This window comes from Schistocerca cancellata, chromosome 8 (genome assembly GCF_023864275.1).
Source record: "Schistocerca cancellata isolate TAMUIC-IGC-003103 chromosome 8, iqSchCanc2.1, whole genome shotgun sequence".
In the NCBI taxonomy this organism is placed as follows: Eukaryota; Metazoa; Arthropoda; class Insecta; order Orthoptera; family Acrididae; genus Schistocerca; species Schistocerca cancellata.
Genome location: NC_064633.1, coordinates 281,049,221 through 281,074,607, shown reverse-complemented (window position 1 = coordinate 281,074,607; position 25,387 = coordinate 281,049,221). Strand labels below are relative to the sequence as shown.

Here is a 25,387-nt window from a genome sequence, read left to right as displayed (position 1 = left end):
AAAGAAAGTTTTCCTAATATTTCCCTGATTTCCCTGATGTGTTTGAAATTCCCTGATTTCCAGAACGTGTGACAACACTGAATATTTCAACAGTGAAACAAAATACATTTTACAGTTGCTATAGGAACGTTATGTTTTTTGTCACTATTTTCATGTAAGTCTAATAAAATTTTCTAAGTAAAAATACTGAAAATTGTAAGACACCTGTGAGATGCACAGACAAAAGGCAGAGCCTGGCAGAACAAATTTCTATAAATGGGAGGTTTACTTTGTTTTCAATTAAGCCCTTGTTTTACTCCAAGAAGTCTTTCACATGACATTAGAGAAATCAACAAACCCATTCATGTTGCCTCCTTTTATTTGTAAATATTTTCTTTCAGGTAAATGATGTCAATTTTGAGCATATTCATTTGTACACAGATATAGCCAGAAATTAATATCTATCCTGCTTCAAAGGATTAAGAACTTCACCAGCGTGCTACTTGGTGCTGTGCAACAACCAATGGGTTACTTGTCTGATTTATAAGAAGAAGAGCAGGCAGTTAACTACCAAACAGAGTGCTAATGATTTTCTACTGGAGATTCTCAGAGAACTTTAGTGTATAAACAAACTGTCATTTGGAACAACACAATCTCATTAGACATGTTGTTCAAAAACTGGGAGAACATTGCAAGTTTTTTGTTAACAAAATAATATATTGCATGAAACAACAAAGATGCATGGTCAATATCATCATTCCATTAATATGACAATTGTTTTCCAATACAAATACAAAGAGACTTGCCCCATGGTTCCATATGTTTTTTGTAACACCAGCCTAAAATTGTGTATATATGAAAGGAAATTAAACTCCTACAATGGACTACATCATTAACAAGTTTTACCTTACTTCTCAGCACATTTGTTGCAGACTGCAATGTATTCAGCAATGGAAAAATGAAGTAGCAGTTTTCTCGGAAAATATTGAGCATTATTGTCAGTCCTATTATATGCGAGATAAATAATTAGGGTAGCAATTATCTGAACCAATCCATGCCCCAACAGTACCACAAAATGATTTGAGGAGATAGATCTTATTTACTAATTTTCAGTATACATATTTAACAAATACACTGTTTTTGGTCAATACTTGGTCTTAACTTCCTGCTGAAAAAAGTTATTTCAACAAACGCTTTGAAACAATAGATCTTGTTTCTTAGAATGCAACAAACACACATCACAAAAATAGTGATTATTGTACAATACTTGTTAACATTCTACTGAAAAACCCTATAGTTTCAATGTATACAACTCAAAATGATTTCTCACCATAAATGCACTATTTAACCATAGTACATCAATTTAATGACCTTGTACCATGTTAACAAATCTGGAATACGCAGATTTAAAAGCATTTATCACAGCAAAAATGCTTGCTAGTGTAACAACTATTACAGAAACTATCTGCATTAATGTATTTGAATGTCTTGTGAACCATCCTGAATAAATACCAAGTATCGTTGATGCTATTCCAATGGCAAATGTAATAATGCCAAAGACATTGTGTGCAAATTTAACTTTAGCTGGTTTAATTATGTCTTTCAAGCGCGTTGTATACAATGCGGCAACGCCTCCACTGCTGGTTATTCCAACAAATATCACAGAAACTAGACCCACTATTCCATGAAGAGACTGAAAGTGTAATTTTCCTTTTCTGTTTTTATTAATAAATATTATCAAAAATCCTGCAAAAATACAGGCAGCAGCTATGGCCTGCAATACCCAATGAGCTGTTACGCGGTTTCTCCTGTTCAGTCTTGAAGTCAGCCAGTTCCCAGTTGAAATCGCCAAAACTGCCTCACCCATGAAGAGCAGTGACTGTTAACAACAATTTATAAATGTTAATACAAGTGAAAAATGACAACAACGATGTATGTCTAATGTGCTTATTGTACAAGTAACAGGCCAAGTAAAATCTGTTCATTAAAGCTGAAATATAAATTTAAATACTGTTACTGTAACAATGGGAAAAAAGAGGAAGCACCTCTAAGAGTGCCCTCCCCTATAATCATTATGAATTGCTACTGTCTTAACCAAGCGGTCACATTAGAAATGGTTGGATAGATAAAAGCCTTAACATCAAATCATTCGTATAATCATTATGGTATGTAGCAATCTATCTTTTCCTATTTTGTTCACATTCCTACCTGGTGTTTCCGTTGTTTGACCATTAAGAAGTGTTATTTCTAAACAAATTTCCTAATTTTTTATAATGTATTCATGAATGAACAAAATACAAATGTAAATGAATGCTGAAGACCTGAAACAGGAATGTATAGCTTTTCACAAAATTTACTGGCTCTCTCTCTCTCTTTTTTTTTTTTTTTTTTTTTTTTTTTTTTTTATATAAAGTAGTAGTTGTTGTTGCTGTGGTCTTCTGCTTGATGTATTCATCTCTTGGTCTCCCCATATGATTTCTACCCTCCATGCTGTCCTCCAATACTAAATTGGTGATCCCTCGATGCCTCAGAACATTTGCCACCAACTGATCGCTTCTTCTAGTTGTGCCTCAAATTCCTCTTCTCCCCAATTCTAGTCAGTACTTCCTCATTGGTTACGTGATCTACCCATCTAATCTTCAGTATTCTTCTGTAGCACCACATTTCGAAAATTTCTATTCTCTTCTTGTCTAAACTATTTACCATCCATGTTTCACTTCCATACATGGCTACATTCCATACAAATACTTTCAGAAAAGACTTCCTGACACTTAAATCTATTCTCGATGTAAACAAATTTCTTTTATTCAAAAATGATTTCCTTGGCATTGGCAGTCTACATTTTATATCCTCTCTACTTTGACCATCATCAGTTATTTTGATTCCCAAATAGCAAAACTAATTTACTACTTTAAGTGTCTCATTTCCTAATCTAATTCCTTCAGCGTCATCCGATTTAATTAGACTAAATTCCATTATCCCTGTTTTGCTTTTGTTGATGTTCATCCTATATCCTCCTCTCAAGACACTTTCCATTCTGAACTCCTTTTCAATGTCCTTTGCTGTTCCTGACAGAATTACAGTGTCAACGGCAAACCTAAAAGTTTTTATTTCTTCTGCATGGATTTTAATTCCTACTCCAAATTTTTCTGTTGTTTCCTTTACTGCTTGCTCAATATACAGATTGAATAACATCAGGGATAACCTACATCCCTGTCTCACTCCTTTCCCAACTACTGCTTCCCTTTCATACCCCTCGACTCTTATAACTGCCATCTGGTTCCTGTACAAATTGTAAATAGCCTTTCGCTCCCTGTATTTGACCCCTGTCACCTTCAGAATTTAAAAGAGTATTCCAGATAATATTGTCGAAAGCTTTCTCTAAGTATACAAATGTAGGTTTGCTTTTCCTTAACCTATCTTCTAAAATAATTCGTAGGGTCAGTATTGCCTCACGTGTTCCAACAATTCTACGGAATCCAAACCGATTCTCCCCAAGATCAGCTTCTACCAGTTTTTCCATTTTTCTGTAAAGAATTTGTGTTATTATTTTGCATCCATGACTTATTAAACTGATAGTCCAGTAATTTTCACACCAACCAACATCTGCTTTCTTTGGGATTGGAATTATTATATTCTTCTTGAAGTCTGATGGTATTTCGCCTGTCTCATACATCTTGCTCACCAGATGGTAGAGTTTTGTCAGGACTGGCTCTCCCAAGGCTGTCAGTAGCTCTAATGGAACGTTGTCTACTCCTGGGATCTTGTTTTGACTTAGGACTTTCTGTGTTCTGTCAAACTCTTCACGCAGTATCATAACTCATCTTCATCTATGTCCTCTTCCATTTCCATAATACTGCCCTCAAGTACTTCGCCCTTGTATAGACCATCTATATACTACTTCCACCTTTCTGCCTTCTCTTCTTTGCTTAGAACTGGTTTTCCATCTGAGTTCTTGATATTCATACAAGTGGTTCTTTTCTCCAAAGGTCTCTTTAACCTGTAGGCAGTACCTACCTTACCCCTAGTGAGATAAGCCTCCACATCCTTAAACTTGTCCTCTAGCCATGTCTGCTTAGCCATTTTGCACTTCCTGTCGATCTCATATTTGAGATGTTTGTATTCCTTTTTGCCTGCTTCACTTACGGCATTTTTATATTTTCTCCTTTCATCAATTAAATTCAATACCTCTCCTGTTACCCAAGGATTTCTATGAGTCCTTGTCTTTTTACCTACTTGATCCTCTGCTGCCTTAACTATTTCATCTCTCAAAGCTACCCATTCTTCTTCTACTGTATTTCTTTCCCCTGTTCTTGTCAATCGTTCTCTAATGCTCTCTCTGAAACTCTCTACAACCTTGGTACTTTCATTTTATCCAGGTCCCATATCCTTAAATTCCCACCTTTTTGCAGTTTCTTAAGTTTTAATCTACAGTTTATAACCAACAGGTTGTGATCAGAGTCCACATCTGCCCCTGAAAATGTCTTACAATTTCAAACCTGGTTCCTAAATCTCTGTCTTAAAAATCTCTCTCCTATAAAGATAAGTTAAAGTAATAAGACTGCACCTATAGACAATTATGTTCAATAATTTTTCCAGTGCCCTTAAAAAATGAAATTTCAACATAGATGAAACTCACCATTGGTGGTGATACAAACTGCACTCTTACTTCAAAGCCTGTCACCTGTGGGTCTAACAAGGTTATCTCAACTTTAAATTGGATGTCGAACTGCTGCTGTCTGAGTGTCTGGTCAACAATTTTTATGTTTCATTTCTTGTCTACTACAATATGATGGATATTACATGTCCATAGAAAAAGAGCTTTCTGATTCTCTGTCTACATGAGCAATTGGCACTGTATTTTCTCAATTTCAAGAGAAGAATTATTTGAAATGTTTTGAAACTAGTGAAAAAAAAAAGATGACTGTCCTGTTGCATCATATGAAAACTATAGTGTGACGTGGACATCTGAGGGAAAATTGAGAAGTGAAAGCATTGGATATTTGTAGTCAGGTACCAACCAAAAGGCAATTACTCACGGGAGTACTTAAAGTTGTATATCTTTAATGAGTCAAACAATACAGAAACTGGACAGTAGCTGACTACAGATGTGTAATGCGTTATGATGAGTTGCAGTATTGCCTCTTTTCAAATGATTCAAGGTGTCCAGTACACAGGGCCCCCAATGAGGAGTTTAGCTCACAGTGTGTGTAGGTTGTATTTTAGGTGGGAGGTGGTTCTGCTATGTTTTGGACTTTTCTTTTTTTCTTTACCATGAACCGGACACCCTCATTCAGGTTACCATGAAAATGAAGCAGGATGTTTATTTTAACTTTCCAGGTAATCAAGTGTTGCCCTTTCTTTTACATTTTCATGATGATTATACTGTGGACTATGTCTTTTTAGATGACAACATCCATGTCAATGGTGTACTTCAGTGTGTCCTGCCAAGTTCTACATTATAAGACCAAAATTCTCCATCCAGCTTTGGTTGTACGAAGATCACTGAACTAACATCTCACCCATAATGGTTACCTTATCAGTGGAACATGAAAGATGAATGTTGCAACATTTTAATCCTATCAGAGAGTCAAAATGAAACAGGTCAGTAAACATGGAATTAAAAACTAAGATTAATAGTACAAGTGAACATTACATGCCTGATGGTAATTTACTCATTTGATTATCATTCCATACGGTAAATGTGTCACTGTAGGAATCTCTCTACAACTTCTTAATTTCACCTGATACTGAAGTAGTGACAGGCTTTAAAATCTCAGATCGGTGTTAAGCCTTGCTTTTGCACTTGATACAGTAAAACACAAATCTCTATTTTTGTTGCATTGATCTGAGGTAAAGGTGGCTCTATCTTTAAAATGCTAAAGGACAAATCACCAACCCAATTTACAATTGAAATCAGTGACTTATTACAAAAACTGAATACATGGCACCACTTCTTTTCTTATTCTTAATTTGTTGGATATTTTCCAAGAGAAGAGACTTGTAATAGGGTAATAATTAGTTTGCTTTCGTCTATGTCACTTAATAGCTGGGCTAGGTAATAGTTGTAATATGCAGTCTTCTCAATATTATTGTAATTCTTATAATTGTTTGATCATATTTTATGCTACCAGCTGGTTACAACTGCTACTTCTCACAGACAGTATGGTCTATTTATATTTTCCACGATTATCCTAATGTACCTTTTTCCTCTCAGCTGGCATGTACAGTATTTTTTTTTTTTTTTTAATAAGTGAATTATTCATTTTACTCTATATAAATACACACAGCTATTTTCCTGTACAGCTCTTTTCCTGTTTGAGTGTCGCTCAGCGTCAAACTACAAGTGCGAACATTCAGCAGTTCAATTCCCAGTCTGTTCTACAATTTTTATTTCCTCTTCTAAACTAACTGCTTGTGTAGTTGAAAGGTCAGAGAATGGCAAGGGCAATCAATTCTAACAACACCATGCCTAGTATGCCACAGTGGTGTTCAAATCAATTTCGAGGGTGAGTGCAGCTTCAGTAAGTTCTGAAAAACCTTATTTCCATTCAGGAGATGGAACTGATGGAATCACTTTAATCTCTTCATAAATCAACTTGAAAGCCCCACTGGCCTTCTTAACAGAGGCAGAAAAATGAGACATAGTCGATGATGATGATGATTTTAATGCAGATTTTCGTAAGTACTTTCCCAAGAAGCATGTACTGCAGTCAGTAACACTATCATTCAACTAAACTCGTGGCGTAAACTTCCCAACTAGGGTAGCTAACTGCTCACAAACAGCCATTGATGATATCTTTATAGGGAGGTCTAATGAACAAAATTACGCTATAAAACAAACAGACAATGGACTCTCAGAGCATGACATGTAGATTTTTTTGAAGTTAATACTGAACAGGATATAATATCCATTGTAGTCTTCAGTATGAAGAATATTTGCTGCAGCTCTCCATGCTACTCCATCCAGTGCAAGCCTCTTCATATCCGAATAATTACTGCAAGCTTTTTCAACTTGCTTACTGCATACATCCGTCTGTCTGTCTCCCTCTACAATTTTTTCCTTCCTTACTTCCCACCAGCACCAAATTGGCACTCCCTTGATGTTACAGAATGTCTTATCAACTGATCCTCTCTTTTAGCCAAGTTATGCCCGAAATTTCTTTTGTTCCCAGTTCTATTCAGTACCTCGTCATTGGTTACATGATCTACCCATCTAATCTTCAGCATTCTTCTACTAAATCTGAATTCAAGAGGGTAGTCAAGCCAAATTTGATTATTGTGGCAATGGGAGTGATGTATACTGTGCTCACAGCATGAATGATGAATCCAACACTTTTATTAACAACATTCTTACTGATTTGAACACTCTGCCCCCCCTCCCCCAAACATAAACTAACCCAGATAAACCAAAGTCTACAAAAAAGCCATAGATTAATCCAGAAATAATGGTACCATGTAAAACAAAAACGAAACTGTATCTGCCAGTCACAAACAACTATGATGTTGATGCTACAGCCTATTACAAGACATACTGCAAAATATTAAAGATAGTAATACAGACATCGAAGCAAATGCATTACCAGAAAGAGACAATCACATCAGATAACAAAATAAAGATAATATGGGATATAGTGAAGCAGGAGACTTGTATAAAACATGACATGAAGAGGAACATATAGCACTGAGAGTAAATAATACAGGTAACAGATGCATGCAGTGTTTCAAAACACTTTAAAGTATTTCATAACTGTCACTGAAAAGATTTGGTTCTCAGGTTCAACAGACGCTGTCACTGAATACCTCAGACCATCTTCACAAATAACTTCAGTAATATGAATATGATCCTCACTACAAAAACAGAAGTACTGTCCACTGTAAAATCTTTAAAATCAAAAAACTGTAGTGGTTATCATAAAATATCAACAAAGTTAAAATCAAACAAAGGAAAATCCAGAATAGAATAATGACAATATTATGAAAAGTATAGATCACTACTCCCCATATAGCAAAGATGCTGAGCCACAGATACGCATAAAAAAAGAATGCAGCAATGCAGTCTTTTAATAATATTATCAACAAAGTTAGTTAAAGATTGTTCTTCAGAGTTTAGCAACCTATGAAGTTACATGCTTAACCAATCAGTTACCACTGGAACATTTCTCAACTGACTGAAATATGCTGAAGTTAAGCTTCAATACATGAAAGGAGATAAATAGGGCCAAATTTCCAACCAATTTCATTTTTACCAGCATTCTTAAAATTTTGAGAGAAGATAATATAGAAAGTCTTAGCCATCTGACCACAAATTATTTATTGTCAAAATCACAGTTTGGATTTCTCAAAGATTCCAGTACTGTTACGTATATCTACACATAATTCAATAACGAAATTTGAAAAAAAAAATTGTAATTCACGGGCAGTGCTGAGGATGAAGCTGTTCACTTCACCTTGGCCAACTGTCAGTCAACTACAATCCGCCAATGACCGGATGACAACAGACAGAAGCCTACTCAGAAGAGAGAAGAGCAGCTCTTGCTCAGTAGGTTACAAATCATCAACCAGACCTGACTGAGACAGGGAAAGTTCTTTAGTGATCTCTTAGAAGTGACTAGACAGTTGTAAATTGCATTTGCTATGTACTGCGAAGTTTACCTATGATTCATTAATTAATACTTCCGAGCTGAATTGTCGTGGTCCATATGTAAAACTTCTTCTCCTTCCTGACATTTCGTTGCCTACTGCGGGCAACATCATCTTAAATGAGTCGGCAACTGGCTGCTAGGCGCTGGAGGTCCTGCTTATATAGAGCACTTAGATGGCGCCACCACTCACCACGTGCTTTCGACTTTAAAACTATCTCTGGCCTGTGTCATCTCTCTCGATTACAGGTAGTCGATTTTCACTTCGTTTGTACAATGTCGACTGCCATATCTTGTCTAGTTTTAAACCTTCTTCTTTTTTATTAAAATTATTTTCGTGCTTGTAGATCTCTATAGCTTCTCTATACATGCGGGTATAATAATGTGAGGTCCTAGCTATCACGTTTGTCTCACTACATTTTATTTCGTGATCACCGTCTTTGAAAACGTGTTCCGCTACAGCTGATTTGTCAATTTGTCCCAATCTACAGTTCCTTTTATGTTCCGATATGCAGGTATTAACACTCCTTTTAGCTGTACCAATATAAACCATGCCACAGCTACATGGAATTTTATACACACCTGGGGTAGCTAAGGGGTGTCGTGCGTTTTTCACCGATATTAGGTCGAAAGATTGTCTCCACTTGAAACTTGGCCAAAACTTTCCCAATACTGTCCGTGATGTTATGAATAAATGGAAGAAAAACTTTTCCAGCCGACAGTTGTTGTTGTCATCATCGTGTATTTTCGGACACTTTTCTTTTAGGGTGGAGTGCTCGATCTATTTCGTTGTCAGTGTACCCATTTGCAAACGGCTTTCGAGAGAAATGGGTACACTGACAACAAAATAGATCGAGCATTCTGCATTGAAGGTCTGTCCAAACGGCTCGTCACAGAGAAAGGACCTCAATTTGTCTCTGCATAATTTGAAGATTTCTGTGCAGCAAATGGCTTGCACCATCTCACCTCAACACCATTCCACCCACAATTGAATGGTGAAGCTGAAAATTTTGTTCACAGGTTCAAATAGCAAATGTACAAACTTCACTTGCATCATCCACACAAAAAAGCCTTACTTTGCTTCTTGTCTACTTATCACTCCCAACCCCGCAATGGCCCTTGGCCCGCGAAGGTGCTACCTGGCTGATGCCACCACATGCTCTTCCATGTGTTCCATTGCTCGCTGCGGTTGGCATCTACAGACTCCAGTCAGCCAACATATCGGATTAGCCATCCTGTGTTTTACAGAATCTATGGGAGAAACGAATCATGGAAGTGTGGCATCATCACTCAGTCAATTAGTTTGTGTATGTTTCACATTCGAGGTCCTGATGGATTGCAGAAGCGGCACCTAAATTAAATTTGCCCTTGTCGCTTGCAAAGCCTGCCGCTTCTTGTATGTTCACAGATTCCAGGCCTTCCCGATCGACGTAATCCGAGCGCCGTGGAGTGCTCTTTGCAGATCTCTAGCCAATGGACATCGATCCGACATCGCACCTGTCCACTAGCGGACGTCCGCTAGCACCTGACACACAACAGCAGCTGGGTCAACCCCACACTGAGGCCTACCATGGGGCCTCCTGTCAAAGAGTTGCCGTTGAGGATTTTCATCATCAAGAAAATGCTCTGCCGGCGGGTGCTGGGATGCACCCTCTGTGTCGTTTTTCGGCCGGTGTTCCCTCGGAGTCTCAACACAAATGATAGGGTGTGAGCAGCGACTCGGCATTGGCTACAGCAACGGTCACTGCTGCACACTGGTTCAACATCACGCCTACCCCCACTGTCAGTATTGTGCTCAGCTGTACATGATGATGGTGTTGTATTGTTTGAACAGGACACAGCCAGAGAAAAAGCACCACAGGAGCAAAGACGCAAGATGGTGCCAGTGCCATAGAGACTCGCCACTTGTGCAAGTACCACCAGCACCGTGGGCGGCACTGAGGATGAAGATATCAACTTCGCCTCAGCCAATTAGTGGCCAATTACAATCTACCAATGACTGGATGACAATGGACAGAAGCTTACTAGGAAGAGAGAAGAGCAGCTCTCACCCACTTGGTTATAGAGCATTGTCCAAGGATGACTTAGACAGAGAACGTCATTTTGTGAACTCTTAGAAGTGAACAGACAGTTGTAAATTGCATTTGCTATGTACTGTAACGTTTACCTACGATTATTTGCACTTAGCCATTGCGGGCCTTTTTTGTGTAATATTCCATGCAGTGTTGCAGACTTCATTATTCAATAAGTCACAAAGATAAGTAAATGGTTTTAACTCACTTGTGTAACTTTGTTGCTAATTTGTTGAGGTGTTGTAGAACTTTCGTTCTCCTGTCCTGTTACCTGACCCTGGAGCATAGCTGTGAAATAGTGGCAGGGAGAAAGTTTCTTAGGAGTGTACTGCACTAGAAGCCATTTCATGAACTCACAAACTCTGCCTACTGTAACAACAGTGGCAATTCGGCCTCCACAGCTGTAGCGATGAGGCCTTCACAAAACTGCCAACAAGGGTTCACCAAACTGGTGACAAGGTTTTACAAAACTAATACCAACATGTCATCATTTTTCTGAGTTCAACATCTCTTTCATCATGAGGGGGACACTGACTGATTTTTCAGACAGGCAAAAGGGAAGACTGTAAACATAATATGTTCATGGTCCTGAAATCATCTGCAAGTGTGTGTGTGATGTGTGCAGTGTAGATACTATATGAACAGAGTTATTAACCACATTATTGTGCTACTTTGTTCTAAGTACACACAAATATAAGAGCACTGTGTGTTAGATATAAACAACTGAAGCAGTGCATTTGTTAAAACACTGACCCTGGACTCACAAGGATGGAAGCTCATGCTCTGTGCAGCCATCTTGCTTGAGGTTTAATGTTGTCTTTCTAATCACTTCAGGCAAATGTCAGATGGTTCCTTCAGCCCTTCAAGGCCACAGCTGACCACCTGTCCTCTGCTCATTAAAGACGTGCATATTTTTTCTGTGTACATACAGCATGAATTATTTATTAAGCTGTCAGATTATATACCATTGTAAACTTGATGACTGGATGAATAAATTACTACTACTGCTGCTGCTACTACTACTACTACTGATTCCACCATTTGATTCATATCCATGTACATGGGCAAATTTTTTATCAATTAGTTTTACATTGTCAAAGTTATCTGCTTACATTTGGAAATTATTAGATATCTATAAAAATTTTGCATAAAATTGGATAGAAAATCATAGTAGCAAATAGTTTTCATTCTCTCACTTTCTTAATTTTTATTAATTATTGATACATTTTATAAAACTCATAAGCATCAATAAAAGACAGTTGTAAAATACAGTGGAGCATCCAGTAAAAGAATGAAATAATACATTCTGTAAATAATTTTCTGATCAGCTTAGTGGGAGTGTCTTCCTGAAGCAGCACTTCAATGTTTCCTACTCCATCTTCATCTTCAGGTGAAGTGTATTGTTTCTAGATGAAAATGACACTCAGCTGATAAAATGGGAAAATTTCAATTTGGAATTTGCTGAGAAAAAAATACAGGGAAAAAGTTATGTGAGAAGTTATATCCAAACCTTTTAATTTTTCTAGTACACACAGGCAACAATGCTGTACTCTTTTTTAAAGAATTTGGTTTGAATGGTTGGCTAAGACAGAGAGAGAAAGCAGTGCAATGGGATTGACTAGTCTAACAGACAGAAAACAGGAGACAGAACCTGCAGAATTCTATCAGCTCTCAAACAGTAGGTACAGGCAGCTTTGTGATTGCACCCACTCATATTCTTTCAGTTCTGTCTTCAAGGTGAGAAAATCTACAAATACTATATGGTACCAATTTTTTTAATATAGTTAATCCCTGAAAGGTAATTTCCCTACTGTACATATACTTGTGATTTGCTTCAATTCTTACAGGGGATTTTTTGACTCAACAGATTAAAAGATAATCAGCAGGCTAAGCTAAAATTATTTAATGTAAAGTTAAGTGTTAACTGCCTTATAATAAATTGTGAAAGCCACAATGCAGCCCCACTGTGAATGCTGTTCTCATACAGGGGATGAGTTGGTTGACATTAATAAGCAGCTGAAAATTGCCCTGACTACTGCCAAATGATTGGCAGTTGCTGTGAATCTGTGTGTTGGAAGAGCTCCTGTGAGTTATGTACCTGTGATACCTGTACCACAGGTACCTCTCAAGTGCTGTCCTCTCTGTCATTGCTCATCCACCTGTCTGCGGGTGGTTGTACGGGGTGGACAGGAACCAGGGAGGACTCTGGGTGTTGTGCCAATCCCCCTAATCAACAAGTCTGTGGTGCTGTCTTTCACTGAAACTGAACCACTGGGGCTCATTTCACCTGTATGGGGAAACCTGTTTTGTCTGGTGTCAGGAGGAGGCAAGTGCAAAAGGGCAGAGGTTTATTAATCGTCTGCCATTCAAACATACAGCAAATGATGGTACCCCTTAGGTAAATGGCAGCAAGGAATAGGAAACAACATGAGGTGCACCCAGTGTGTATGTCTGGGGGACTAATTCAACACATTGAAGTGGCTATTTCAGCAGCCATTTAGGGAACAAGTTGTAACCAACTGCAGATTGTGGCGCACATTGGAAGAAATGATGCTTATCACTGGGCCATCCAACAATTAATTGGGAACATTACAGTTTCATTAGTGATGGGTGTGAAACTTTACCAAATGTCTTCTCTGAAAACAACCTCAAACAGATAGTTGGGAAACCCACTCATGACGGTAATATATTGGATCTAATGGCAACAAATATATCAGACCTCTTTCAGGATGTACACATCAAAACTGGTATCAGTGACCATGACACGGCTGTGACAACATGATTACAAAAGTACAAAAAACTACTAAACAAGCAGAAAGATATGTATGTTCAGTAAACTAGGTAAAAGTCAAAGTGTCATATTAGATTATATTAGTACTTGTTCCTTAGAACATGAATACGACACTTCTTAATGATGTGGAATGTGTCAGGTTAATAAAAGGTGTCTATACAAGATATTACATCACACAAAATATTACAGGACAAACTTTTTTTTTGGTGGGGAAGGGGGGAGGAGGGGAATTACCCACTTACTATATCCAATAATTCATCTAATGAGTAGAAGGAGTTGCCATTAAGAAATTCTTTTAATTTCCTTTTAAATGCTATATGGCTATCTGTCAGACTTTTGATGGTATCAGGTAAGCGACCAAAGGCTTTTGTGGCAGCATAATTTACCCCCTTTTGAGCCAAAGTTAGATTTAACCTTGAGTAGTGAAGATCATCCTTTCTCCTAGTGTTGTAGCCATGTACACTGCTATTACTTTTGAATTCGTTCGGATTGTTAATAACAAATTTCATAAGAGAATATATATATTGTGAGGCTACAGTGAAGATTTCTAGCTCTTTAAATAAGTGTCTGCACGATGATCTTGGATGAGCTCCAGCAATTATTCTGATTACACACTTTTGTGCAATGAACACTCTTTTACTCAATGATGAGTTACCCCAGAATATGATGCCATACAAAAGCAGAGAATGAAAATAGGTGTGGTAAGCTAATTTACTCAGATGTATATCACCAAAATTTGCAATGACCCTAATAGCATAAGTAGCTGAACTCAAACGTTTCAGCAGATCCTCAGTGTGTTTTTTCCAGTTCAACCCCCCATCAATGATTACACCTAGAAATTTTGAATATTCTACCTTAGCTGCCGATTTCTGATCGAAGTCTATATTTATTAATGGTGTCATTTCATTTACTGTGTGGAACTGTTTATACTGTGTTTTGTCACAGTTTAATGAGAGCCCATTTGCAGAGAACCACTTAATGATTTTCTGAAAAACATCGTTTACAATTTCACCAGTTGATTCCTGTTTGTTGGGTGCGATAGCTATACTTGTAACATCGACAAAAAGTACCAGCTTTGCATCTTCGTGAATATAGAATGGCAAGTCATAAATATATATTAAGAACAGCAGAGGACCCAAGACCGAACTTTGCGGCACCCCATTCTTGATTGTTCCCCCGTTTGAGAAATCACCAGTTTTTTGCATATTATGTTAACTGCTTATTTCAACTTCCTGCATTCTTCCAATTAGGTATGATTTAAACCATTTGAGCACTGTCCCATTCATACCACAGTACTTGAGCTTATCTAGAAGTATTCCATGATTTACACAATCAAAAGCCTTTGATAGATCACAAAAAATCCCAACGGGTGACTTCCGGTTGTTCAGAGCATTTAATATTTCATTAGTGAAAGTATATATAGCATTTTCCGTTGAAAAACCCTTCTGGAAACCAAAGTGACATTTTGTTAAAACTTTATTTTTACAAAGGTGTGAAGCTACTCTACAATACATTACTTTTTCAAGAATTTTGGATACGGCAGTCAGAAGAGAGATTGGGCGGTAGTTGTTGGCATCAGGCGTATCCCCTTTTTTATGCAGTGGTTTAACAATGGCATACTTCAGTCTATCTGGGAAAATAACCAGCCTCAGAGAGCTATTACATATGTGGCTAAGAATCCCACTTATTCCTTGGGAACAAGCTTTTATTATCCTGCTGGAAATGCCATCAATTCTGTGTGAACTTTTATTCTTCAGAGAGTTTATTATCTTCCTCATTTCAGAAGGAGAGGTGGGTGGAATTTCTATTTTATCAAATGGTTTGGGTAAGGCCTCTTCCATTAACTGCCTTGCTTCTTCTAATGAACATTTAGATCCTATTTTCTCTAAAACATTTAAAAAATGATTATTCAAAATGTTTTCGACTTCCGGCTTGTTGTTTATCAAGTTTCCATTCGCTTTGATGGTGATGCCGTCATCCTGTACTCTCGGTTGCCCTGTCTCCCTTGTAAACATTCCAAATTGTTTTGATTTTGTTATCAGAGGTATTAATCTCAGACATGATGAACATGCTTCTGGACTTTTAATAACCTTTCTTAATGTAGCACAGTAGTTTTTATAATATTTGGCTGTTTCTGGGTCATTACTCTTTCTTGTTACATACAGTTCCCTTTTGTAGTTACAACATATTTTTATTCCTTTAGTAAGCCAAGGTTTTTGCATGGTTTCTTGTAATTAGATTTAACTACTTTCTTGGGGAAACGGTTTTCAAATTCTCTTACAAGTGTATCATGAAATAAGTTATATTTTAAATTAGCATCGGGTTCCTTGTACACCTCATCCTACTCTAACTGCTGAAGATTTTCTCTGAAATTTCTAATTGTTGAGTCATATCTCAATGAGGAACTTGAACCATTCAGCATAGAGCAGTAGCATGTAGGGGAAAATAATGCAAAGGAACCTCCATGGTATACGGTCACTGTAAAGAAACTTTTAAAGAAACAGAGATTACTGCATAATAGATGTAAAACAAAGCATAGGGCTATTGATCGAGAGATGGTGAATGAAACGTGTTTGGCTGTCAAGACAGCAATGCATGATGCCTTCAATGGCTACTGGAGCAGAATATTGTCAAGTGATCTTTCACAGACCCAAAGAAATTCTGGTTGTACGTAAAGGCTGTTAGCTGCACCAAAGTTAGTTTTCAGTTCCTAGCAAATGAGAAAGGAACTGAAATTGAGGGTAGCAAAGCAAAAGCTGAAATGCTTAATTCCATTTTGAAGTGTGCCTTTACAAAGGAAAACAGGAGAACTGCCATAATTTAATCCTCGTACCATGAAAAATTAATGAAATAGGAATTATTGTCAGAGGTGTTAAGAAACAGCTGAAGTCGTTAAAATTGAACAAAGCTCCACACACCAATGAGTCCCCATCAGATTCTATACTGAATTTGTGGCTGAGTTAGCCCCTCTTCTAATTATAATCTATTGTGGATCCTACAAACACAAAAACTGTGCCGAGTTCTTGGAAAAAGGCACAGGTCACATCTATGTACAAGAAGGGTAGAAGAAGTGATCCACAAAACTACCGTCTAGCGTAACTGACATCAATTTGTTGTAGAAGCTTAGAACATATTCTGAGCTCAAACATAATGAGGTATATTGAACAGAATGACCACCTCAAAGCCAACCAGCACGGATATCAAAAACAACGATCATATGAAACCCAACTCACACTTTTCTCACATAACATACTGAAAGCTTTGGAACAAGGCAACCAGGTAGATGCTGTATTTTTTGATTTCCAAAAAGAATTTCACTCAGTACCACATGTAAGCGTATTGTCAAAGGTACGATCATATGGGGCATCAAGTAAATTTGTGACTGGATTGAGAACTTTTTGGTAGGGAGGACGCAGCATGTTATCTCGGATGGAGAGACATCGTCAGATGCAGACGTAACTTCAGATGTGCCCTACGGAAATATGTTGGGACCCTTGCTGCTCATGTTGTGTATTAATGACTTTGCAGACAATGTTAACAGCAAACGCAGACTTTATGAGATGCTGCCGTTATCTACCATCTGAAAGAAGCTGTATAAATATTCATTCAAACTTGATAAGATTTCAATATGGTGCAAAGACTGGTAACTTGCTTTAAGTGTTCAGAAATATAAAATTTTGTAATTCATAAAAGGAAAAAAACAGTATCCTATGATTACAATAGCAATGAGTCACTGTTGGAATCAGTCAACTTTTACAAATATCTACATGGCTCATTTCATTTAAAATCACCCAAAATAAAGAAAACTCGTTGCCACCACGTCACAGATATTTGTGAAAATTAGGTGTAAGGATGTACATAAATAGAAAGTGATAAAATATTTTTTTCAGATTTTTTACATCAAAACTGTAGTCAGGAGGCCATTTGGAAATGTCTAGCATTTTCTCCATCTGGCGTCAGTATGAAAGGTAGGTTGTCTCTTGTTTATAAATCAATTTTATTCAATTTGGTGTCATTAGAAAGATAAAAGGACCAACTATATCACTAAACCATAAAAATGCTGCAACTGTGCATATAAATATGTGCAAATCTGTAATGAAAGTCATTTTTCAATTTTTTTTACATATTTCATGATTTTTGTCAAAATCACAAGTTAAGTTTCACCAATTTAAATTTTGCCTCAAAGAATTCCAATTGTCATACATTTCAACATAAAAAAAATCAGAAGGGTGTTTGTTCTGTTTAATCATTTAAAACAGAAAGAACATAAATAATAATATACATGTTTCATTTTGTGACTCTTACCTAGTGGTCACAAATGATGATCAGTTCTCATAAAATTCTAAAAAGCATTCATTCTTTAAAACAAGTTTTCAATGGACAATCTTATGTCTGATTCAAAAGTATATAAATGACCAGTACTTGTGCTGGCCCTAGGAGCAGGCAAAGTCATTAAAATGTTTTCATAAGGTATCCAGCAAACATCAGTGTGAAGTGGCCATGAATAACTTGAGGTAGGGCCACTTGGACTCGTGAACTTGACCCTTGCATCTCTGTGTTCTTCACTTATCTCTAGAATTTTTCCAAGCCACCACTGGTTATCGTAGATAGCTGCGACAAATGTTTCTTCTTTAATTGTGTTAGAGGCAGTGTTTTGGATTCCAAGAGGAACTTCAATGAATTTAGTAGATGATGATACACGCTTTATCAGCAACTTGTTTTCATTCAGTGGTTTGAAAAAATGATTCACTCTTGTCCCAGGATGATAGAACCAGTCTCATATTGTTCTTGTAACATGTTTGTGAACTTTGTTATCTCCTCTGTTGTAACATAAAAGGTTTCTACTCCTGTAACATGAGTTTTGGTAAATGTAAACAGATCTTTTGGACTTAAAATGGGACTGTCATATGGATGCTGTATACTTGCTCTTGTTGCTAAAGGTTTAATAGTACTCCAACTCCATCACATGCATTCTTGCCATGACTAGTGGCAAAAAATTCCATTCTGCAGTTGCTCCATGATCTTGCTTGTGATGGCACAAATTCAAAAAGTTCTTAAAGTTTTTATATTGTGCAGAACTGCCATCACTGAAGTACATAACATGCTGGATGTGTGGTAATTGTTCCAATACATAAGTAAGAGCAGTTTTCTGGAAAACATAGAATGTGTTTGTATCATGCTGCAAACAGTCACTTGTACAACACAATAACATTGACTTAATGCAATCATCTGTTTTAAAGTACACCACAAAAGGATGAAGGGTGACATGAATGTTCTACCAGTGAAATCCTTGTGCAGCAACCTGAAGCAAACAGGTAGGCCTAGTTCTCTGCAAAATCCACTATGATGATGCATGTAGTATCAGGGAGGGTTTCTTTGCTCGACTTAAAGTAATAACTCCGAGATTTTGATACATAATGATGATGTGTTACGTTTTGAAGTTTTTGCATTAAATACTCAACAAATTCATTGGTCATCTTCATTAATGTCTCCAGTGTAGGTCAATCAGTTTGCATCCATTGTTTGAATACAACATTTTCACAATCTTGTAAGGAATCCAGCTCCATTAAAAAATTGTGCAGTTCATATTCGTCAGGACACTGAGAACAGCAATGCAGCATGCACTCCTCATTTTCCATATTACACACAAGTTTATGTAGATGTTCAGTGTAAGATTCTTTCACATGTGCAGCATGCATTAACAGTTTTACGTTTTGGAGATACATGCATACACATACGTTACGCATTCCACGAATGTTTACAGTAACACATTCTTTTGGCCCAAGTTCACAAAATTTAGTAAAACCAATTTTATCTTCAGGATATTCTTCTCTGAAAACTAAGTATACATCTTTCAGATTACGTAAAATTAGTCTTTTCGTCTTATACACTCTTTTGCCAGTTTCTGAAGGGACAGACAGACAGTCTTTTTTATTAGCAGAAATGCGACTTATATCATCTTCACAGTAAAAATTCTGGTCACTTTTTTCCACATCCTTACCTGTTCTGTTCCCCACTTTATAACTCCCTTTTGACAAAATACCGCCTTCTTTTAGCAATATCCTCGATGTATTTACCATGTATTCGGTAGTGTTAAAAAACATTTGGTTTTTTCTTTACTCTGTGCAGCTGGTGCTAAGGTATGTATTTGTATTTTTCCTTTAACCGAATTTCTGATGAATTTCTCTTTAAGTTTTTGCATTAAAATATTACAGTCTGTACATTCAGCACTGCCAGTTTCTTCAGACACGTTTTTCACTGGAACATTTAGCACTTCTGATGCTGTTTGCTGGAATTTTAAAGCTAAGCGACGAGACTTTGATCGAATCTATTCTGGACGCATGTCTTGTGCTCTCATGCTAACCTTAAATGGTGAAATTTCAAGTAATTCACAACTTTCATTAAGTTTTTGAAGAGCTGTAGATGGATCTGATGTATATTCTTGATCTTCAACTTCACATTCATCCATCCCTGGAAGGTTATCCCCCACAGGAGATAAAATGTCCTTATACCATGTTATGCACAGCTTGGTACCTGGGATAAGTCCAAGGGTTTTATATTTCCTTGCCATGGGCAAAGAAACAGGTTTCAAAGATTTCTTAGCAGTCTTTTTACCATGCTTCTTAAAAGAGTCACAGCAAATTCTTTGTCTGTCTTCAAATGTTACCAAACAGAGCCTTTTGTGAGAAGAAAAAACACACTCAATATTTTCACAGGTGCTTCTTAGCTTCAATAATTCAGCATCAGCTTGATTCAGGCTTAACATATCTATTAAATCAAGCTTTTCACTGCTACTACTTTACTTCTGACATACAACTGCTTACACAAAACCTAAAGAACAATTGTTTGCCATTGTGATTTTTAATCAACTGTGTATGTTGCAGAAAAGAACTGGATGGTTTGACACTTTTTCTTGTTCTCTAATTAGTCACATACCCTGTGTTGCATGTGAGTGTTGCTACTAGACTAAATTTTCCATTGTTGTTTCATGTATTGTTGATCAGCTATTTGAAGCAATTAATTATTACAGCATTATTGAAAAAGTATAAGATCTAACAATAGAGAACAAATACCCTTCTGATTTTTTTTATGTTGAAAAGAATGGCAGTAGGAATTATTTGAATCAAAAATTAAAAAAAAAAAACCTGAAATTTGCAAAAAAAATTGGTAAGAAATTACATTAGCCTAATTACAAATTTTCAAACATTTGTTGCTTAGACACAGCACTTTAATAATTTTTATATTATAGCTCTATTCTTTTACTTTCCAATGACACCAAATTCAATAAAATTGATTCATAAATAAGAAAAGTTATAGTGGTTAACTTACAAGGCACTTCGTTTCTCAACACCAGTTGGTAGAAGGAGCCCACGTTTCAAAATGGTCTCCTAATTACAATTTTGGTCAAAAAATTTCAGAAAAAATATTTTAACCCTAACTAATTATCCTCATTCTTACACCAAATTTTCAGAAAAGTCTTAAGGGCAACGGCCACTGGGTGATTTCACATGAAATTATCGACATGTAACACTTTGTAGGGATATGAAATGGAATGATCACATAGGTCCAGTCTTGGGTAAAGCAGGCAGTAGACTTCATTTGATTGGCAGAATACTGGAAAACTGCTATATATAGGAAATTCTTACAAACCTCTCATGTGACTGATTTTAGAATACTGCACAAGTGTATGGGGCCCATATCAAATAGGCCTAATGGGAGATACTGAAAGTATACAGAGAAGGGCTGCATGAATGGTTGCAGGTTTGTTTAATCCATGAGAGTGTGTCATACAGTTACTGAAGGAATTGAACTGGAGGACTCTTCAAGATAGATGTAAACTATATCCAGAATTAGTCTATTAACAAAGTTTCAAGAACCAGCTATAAATGATTACTCTAGGAATATGCTACAACTCCCTACATATTGCTCACATAATGTTCGTGAAGATAAGATTAGAATAACTACTGCACACACAAATGCATTCGAGTAGTCATTCTTCTCGCACTCGATATGTGAATGGAAAATGAAGAAACCCAATAACTGCTACAATGGGACATAACCTCTGCCACACAACTTGCAATGGTTTTAGGAGTATGGATGCAGATGTAGATGCTTTCTTGCACTATTATGCAACAACCAGAATTCAATTTTTGCCCTCGCCATTTCTCAGTATACCATAAAAGGAAAGAAACTGTTCTTACAAAGTTGTGTATAACTATATCTGCAGTTTGCAAAATACTCTACAGTTGCAGAAGGCGGTACTTAGTGCACCAGTTTAACTGAATCTTTTCCCAATTACATTCACAAATTTAATTCCCAATTACAGTGACAGATGTAACACAAGAAGAATTATTACACACACAAACAGTATAACTGGTGCAATATTGTATAATTGGCACAGTATTTATTTATTTATTTATTTATTTATTTATTTCACATACATGACGAATGACTACTAATGTGCTTCCATGTAATGTGTTTCTAATTTCACCATAATGGCATTACATGAGTTGTCCATAGAAGTGTTTCGCGACTTGTCTTGGAATGTAAACAGAAAATCTTACACTTGGTATACAAATCTCAAGGGAGGTAGGACGTCAAATGGGCTGACTTGGAGCAGGAGAGGCACCACAGGACATTTTAATTTTCACTGTCTATACATTTACAAATAAATTCATAAAACTTTAACAGCATGACCAGGAAGGATTCAGAATTCATACTCATAGCTGTAGATGCTCAAAAACGTAACAAAACACTTTTTTTTACATGTGAAATTTCATCATTTTTTCACTTACTACTGTCTGCATTTGTTGCTATAGCTACACTTTTCTTCCTAAGAGAGATTCTTTGATGACTTTTGCACAGCATACAAACCATAGTTACAGATGTATGAAACTCTAGAAGTTATTTAATTTATGAAAAATGAATGAACTGTTACATTTTAAACTTTATGTTTAGAAAAAATTCAAGTTTTATAGTTAATTATCTCAATTTTTTCCACAGTTTTTTAATAGATTTGGAAAATTCTAAAGTTTCATACACCTGTAACTACTGTTTGTATGCCATGAAAAATTAATCGAAGAATCTCTCATACTTAGGAAGAAAAGTGTACCTATAGCAACAAATGCAGCCAGTAACAAGTGAAAAAATGATGAAATTTCATATGTAAAAGAAGGTATTTTGCTACGTTTTTGAACTTCCACTGCGATGAGTGTGAGTCCTCAATCCTTCCTGGTCATGGTGACAATGTTTTATGAATTTATTTGTAAAAGTATAGACAGCAGAAATTAAAATGTCCTGTGGTGACTCTCCTGCTCCAAGTCCCCCCGTTTGATGTCCTACCCACCCTTAGTGTCTCCCACTGTAATTTGCTGAGCATGTAAATGTGACTCTCTTATGCACCTTAAGACATCCTGAAGAAATAATACAGCAGCTTTCTGAATTTCAATGTAAACAGTTTACTCATGTACAGGTCATAAAATGTGGTGCAATAATCACTCCAGTAATTTTTGGATACATTTAAACTGCAATCAATTCCTTTTACAATACAGATAACATAACTTACAAAATTTGATATATCTGGTTTTTCTTCATACCAACTGCTCTTCAAACTGACTCAGTCTAGTCAGTTGTTAGCTTGGTGACTTATTTCTTAATACAGTACTGACAAAATTATCCTGTTGTTTCTATCTAAGATGGAGTCACTTGGAAATATCCATTAGTTACTGACTGCTATACCTCCTGCTGCTTCTGACTCACTTGTCAATATAATCAAACTGCATAAGGCAACACAGAGGTGCAGTTTTGAGTTTTCAGTGGAAAAGGGTTGACATTATTTCCGAGATACCATAATGTTTGTTATAGTCTTCTATCCAGCCAATTTTTTCCCACAGTATTCCACACGAATAGAACCCTGGTACCTGTACTTAATGGAAATACATTAACTTTTTCTTTGTTTTGTTTTTGCACCACCAACCATTTTGCAAATGGAAACTTGTCGCTGCAGCTTCATTAAAATCCATCCGCTTAAAATAAAATTTCACAGTTTGTATAATTCCCACATAAGAAATAAAAGTTCTACTCTGTACCAAATTTCTCAAGAACTATTTAGAGACTACTCCAACACGGTTACTGACGATACACTTCAGAGGAGGATAGGTGTGTTGTTAAGTTTGGTTGCCTGCTTTAAAGTTTTGAAAAATATGCTCAAGTTTTCAACTAGCTAGGCCTACACACAATAATCATTACCAGTACCTGATTGGGAAATTTACTGCTTCACGTGACGCGCACACGACAAACCAAAAATCTTAAAAGTGTTTTATCTACATTTCTTTAGTATTTTTTAATTATTTGCTGCATTCTACATGCAATACAATATTGAACAAGTTAATCTGCTCGACGAGTAGCATAGTCTAAAACGACGAAACGACTACATGGGCACCACATAAATACCATAAAAGATATGCATGGTAGTGTTGGTTTGAAAATCTCTATAATGAAAACTGTTATGACAGTTATTTATTCTAAGTACAGGCCCGTGGAAAGACAAACTTATAACCTTGACGAGGAAACTGCTTCACAGTAGCAGTCCCAACATAAACAAACGGGTGCCCCCCTTCTCTCTCTCTCTCTCTCTCTCTCTCTCTCTCTCTCTCTCTCTCTCCGAACTAAAAAACGCAATTTCTGGGGTAGACAGGTCAAAACTGCAACTCCACTAATTTCTATTTCGCACATCACGACTGTTTAAATACTATGACGAGCAGACGAAATACAACCACCAGCGTGTAATTTTCGCTGTTTAGTACGTAAATCCATGCACAAATTCCAAGCTGCACACGTACGAGTAATATTATCGTGGTGGTGTCCTTACAATGTGTTAACTTGGCAGTACATTGGTGCGATACGGAACACTTGCACAGTACTACTGATCGGACAGGTGAACAGCAGATGAAATAAGATACATATGTCTGTGTGTATCTGTGATATACATAAAACTAAATTATTATTATTATTATTATTATTATTATTAAACAATCTTCTTCATAGAAACCACAAAATTTCTCCACCTATCTACGAATGAAAACGACGCTACAAGATAAGCAACAGTTGCATGCTGTACCGCTTGGTAACAAAAGCTTACGCTACACTGCCTAATATCTACGATAATAATGTACATGATTTTGTATACTCACACCGAGTGTCATTAACGCTGGATGCCACGAAAAAAATGAATAATCACCAAAACTTAAAATCAACACGTACACTGTGAACAACAGCATCAAAATATGACTTGTGTTGCTCATGATGTTTACTGTCCGCCAGCGTGATTTCGGGTTCTTGGTATTAGGTTTTTTATCTTGAGGCTCAAGCTGAAGTACCTCGTCGTAACCATCTTCATCCTTGAGTGGATCATTAGCTGGAGATACGTCTGGAAAAGCACTTGCCATTTTCTGTAGATTACAGAAAGTGTCATAAAATCCACATCACCAGCTACAATAAACACTCAACCGTTTCACTTCCTCAAACAGCCCTGTTTGTACGCAGTGTTGTATAAACGTCATGTTTCCTTTTATAAGTCTTTTTTTTTTCTTTTTTTGCTCGCACAGCTGTGCACACATGTGCTCGTGCGCACTTATCTATCTTTTTATCGGATGAAACAGTATATGGTTTCTTTCTCCCTAGCAGACCTCACAAAAATGCCCGCTGCTACATCACGGCTGTTCTACAGCAACCATAAAAGAAGAAAAAAACGTATTAATTTTATAACACGTTACTCAAATTTTCCGTATCGGAGTAACAGTCTGTTGTTAACTGAGTGACTGACGATGCTTTAAGTGGCCTCACGCTGTGTCAAAACTATTTTTGTATCTCCCAAAATAGAACATAAGAAAGCAGTTCTCAAA

At 36.7% G+C, this 25,387-nt stretch overlaps 1 protein-coding gene across 1 annotated transcript; it reads right to left on the bottom strand.

The window, feature by feature from the left end:
- Positions 1–340: 340 nt before the first annotated feature.
- Positions 341–25,290, bottom strand: LOC126095737 (transmembrane reductase CYB561D2-like). The gene is made up of 2 exons (XM_049910505.1): positions 24,677–25,290; positions 341–1,858 (listed from the first exon to the last, which is right to left on the bottom strand). The coding sequence occupies exons 1-2, from the start codon at positions 24,929–24,931 to the stop codon at positions 1,343–1,345; spliced, it is 771 nt and encodes a 256-aa protein (XP_049766462.1). The 5' UTR covers positions 24,932–25,290; the 3' UTR covers positions 341–1,342.
- Between the last annotated feature and the right edge of the window lie 97 nt (positions 25,291–25,387).